This window comes from Euleptes europaea, chromosome 3, assembly GCF_029931775.1.
Source record: "Euleptes europaea isolate rEulEur1 chromosome 3, rEulEur1.hap1, whole genome shotgun sequence".
Classification (NCBI taxonomy): Eukaryota; Metazoa; Chordata; class Lepidosauria; order Squamata; family Sphaerodactylidae; genus Euleptes; species Euleptes europaea.
Genome location: NC_079314.1, coordinates 62,468,586 through 62,470,653, shown reverse-complemented (window position 1 = coordinate 62,470,653; position 2,068 = coordinate 62,468,586). Strand labels below are relative to the sequence as shown.

General features: G+C 40.0%; 1 protein-coding gene across 1 annotated transcript; it reads right to left on the bottom strand.

Moving 5' to 3' along the window:
- Nucleotides 1-858: 858 nt before the first annotated feature.
- SMIM30 (small integral membrane protein 30) lies at nucleotides 859-1,230 on the bottom strand. The gene has a single exon (XM_056847489.1). It carries the CDS (start codon nucleotides 1,185-1,187, stop codon nucleotides 1,002-1,004), a length of 186 nt encoding a protein of 61 aa, XP_056703467.1. The 5' UTR covers nucleotides 1,188-1,230; the 3' UTR covers nucleotides 859-1,001.
- Nucleotides 1,231-2,068: the final 838 nt, after the last annotated feature.

The window sequence follows — 2,068 nt, the reverse complement described above, 5'->3', positions numbered from 1 at the left end:
TGCCAGGATTGCTCTGTAAATCTATGCAGCGTGATTGCAGTTTAAAGCCTTCGATTTCACTGGGCTTAGATTAGGGACACTCTGCATCGGATTATACTGTTAGACTCTTCCATGCCACTTGTCGAATTTATTTATATTGGAAGACTCATCTGGTTGGGTTCTCAGTAATACCTTGCCTCCTTAAATATCTTTACAGTACTCATTCAAAAGTCTTATGCAAGAGAAAATATGAACAAATTGAGGGATACAGTGCAGAAAATATTTGGGCATTGATATATTTTCCTAAGGAATTTTTTTAAACATTTCAGAGTTTTATGATTTTTAAGAGATCTGCAGGCCCAATCTACCAGGAACACTGTCAAAATAAACCTGAGGCATGCAGCAACACAGCCACACTTGTGTACCCTCTATCCACTTCTAGAAAGTTTACATCACATGCTTCCAGTGGGTTATTCCCTAAGACAGACAGTTCTCCTCAAATTCAGTTCTTTAAGCCAGAGATTGCCAAAAGAACACATGACAATGCCAAGAAGGTATATACCAGCTAGACCTTTTCATAGAAGTAGAAAGGGGATCTAATTTAATTTGGTTGTTAAGAAAAAGCTACTCTAACAGGAAGGTAAGCAAAGAATTCCTTACTATTATCAGTTAGGAGTGTTTCTCTATTTGCAAAGATCATACATATAATTTTGACTGATTACTACACCCACCTTTTCATGAACCTCAAGTAATATTTTCCTATGCAACTTAATTTTTGTCTGTGCAATAAAACCAGTTGCTTCTCTTAAGGCAACGGCTGAATCACAGAAGATATGAAATCATTATCTTCTCACGAGTTCAATTTCACATCTATCAGACTCAGTGTCTATTCCTCAACAAAGCATGGCAATAAGGATTTGAAGACTCGTATATCAGTTTTGGGAACAACCAGAAACTCAATTTTTAAATCTTAACCCAACCAAGAAGTTGTCTGTCCTCAACCTGGGCACCTTTTCTTAAAGTCACAGTTCTCCATTTCGTTTTCTTGCATATAAGCCCAAACAGGCACAGAGTCCAACGACACTGAGAACCATACCCAGCAAGATAGCCAGTGCATCGCCTGCATCCAAAGCTTCCACCGCTGGCACTCCAACCAGCAATGAAATAAGCACCAAGAAGAGATGTAAAGCATTCCCTGGAGCAGCCATGTTCCCGACTTGCTGATCAGTTGATCTTGAGCAAAAGGCTAACTGTGGGCACTCTTAAGCGTATCTCAAAAACAAATCTGGGGAAAAATAAAGACAGTAGATGTGATTGGTCTACTATTAAAACTCATTTACAGCACACGCTTCTTATACCACATGCATTAGTACAAAGTCATCCCTGCAACCCCAAATGTGTTGTCCTACAGAAACAGCAATTCATCACACAAGACAAAATTATTCCTATCCACAAGAGCAGTTCGGCAGTGCCACAAACTGCTCAAAAGACAGTGGAAGCTTTTAATGGCATGTTTTGACTGAAAGCATGCAGAGGTGTGGGCTGCATCAAAGCATCATTCAATACTGTGCTACAGCAATCGTTCACAATAGCACTGCCACAGTATAACAATAGTACAATATCCAATGATGTGAGGATGCCAGCTCTGACGGCCGATTGTCATCTGACAGTTAGAGCACAGAAGCATCTTCAGGCCAGATATAGTTCCTGGAGGAAATATGGGGACCCTTCAAATAGACCTTGTGGAACTGCAATAGTATCTGTTCTGCCTTTCCATATGGCAGCCATAACTCAGGACTTGTTCTAATGTTCTATAGCCCATGTAAAACAGTTACCACTTTCTTTTAGTATGGCATATGACTAAAGCACATGTCTGTGTTAAAAACACTGTCAGCATAACACCATTTATTAATGTGGGGTTGTTGTTTTTTAAACACAGAAAAACAATCTGTTTTTACAACATTTCCTTGCTTTGGGCTGTGGCTCAACAGCAGAGCATTTGCTCTGAATTCAGAACATCCCAGGTTTAATCCCAGCTCCAGCTACAAGGATCAGGTGACAGGCATTGCGAAAGAACTACTTCAGACCC

Excerpts from the sequence above, each read along its gene's own strand:
- SMIM30 (XM_056847489.1), bottom strand. The coding sequence starts at position 1,187 with ATGGCTGCTCCAGGGAATGCTTTACATCTCTTCTTGGTGCTTATTTCA.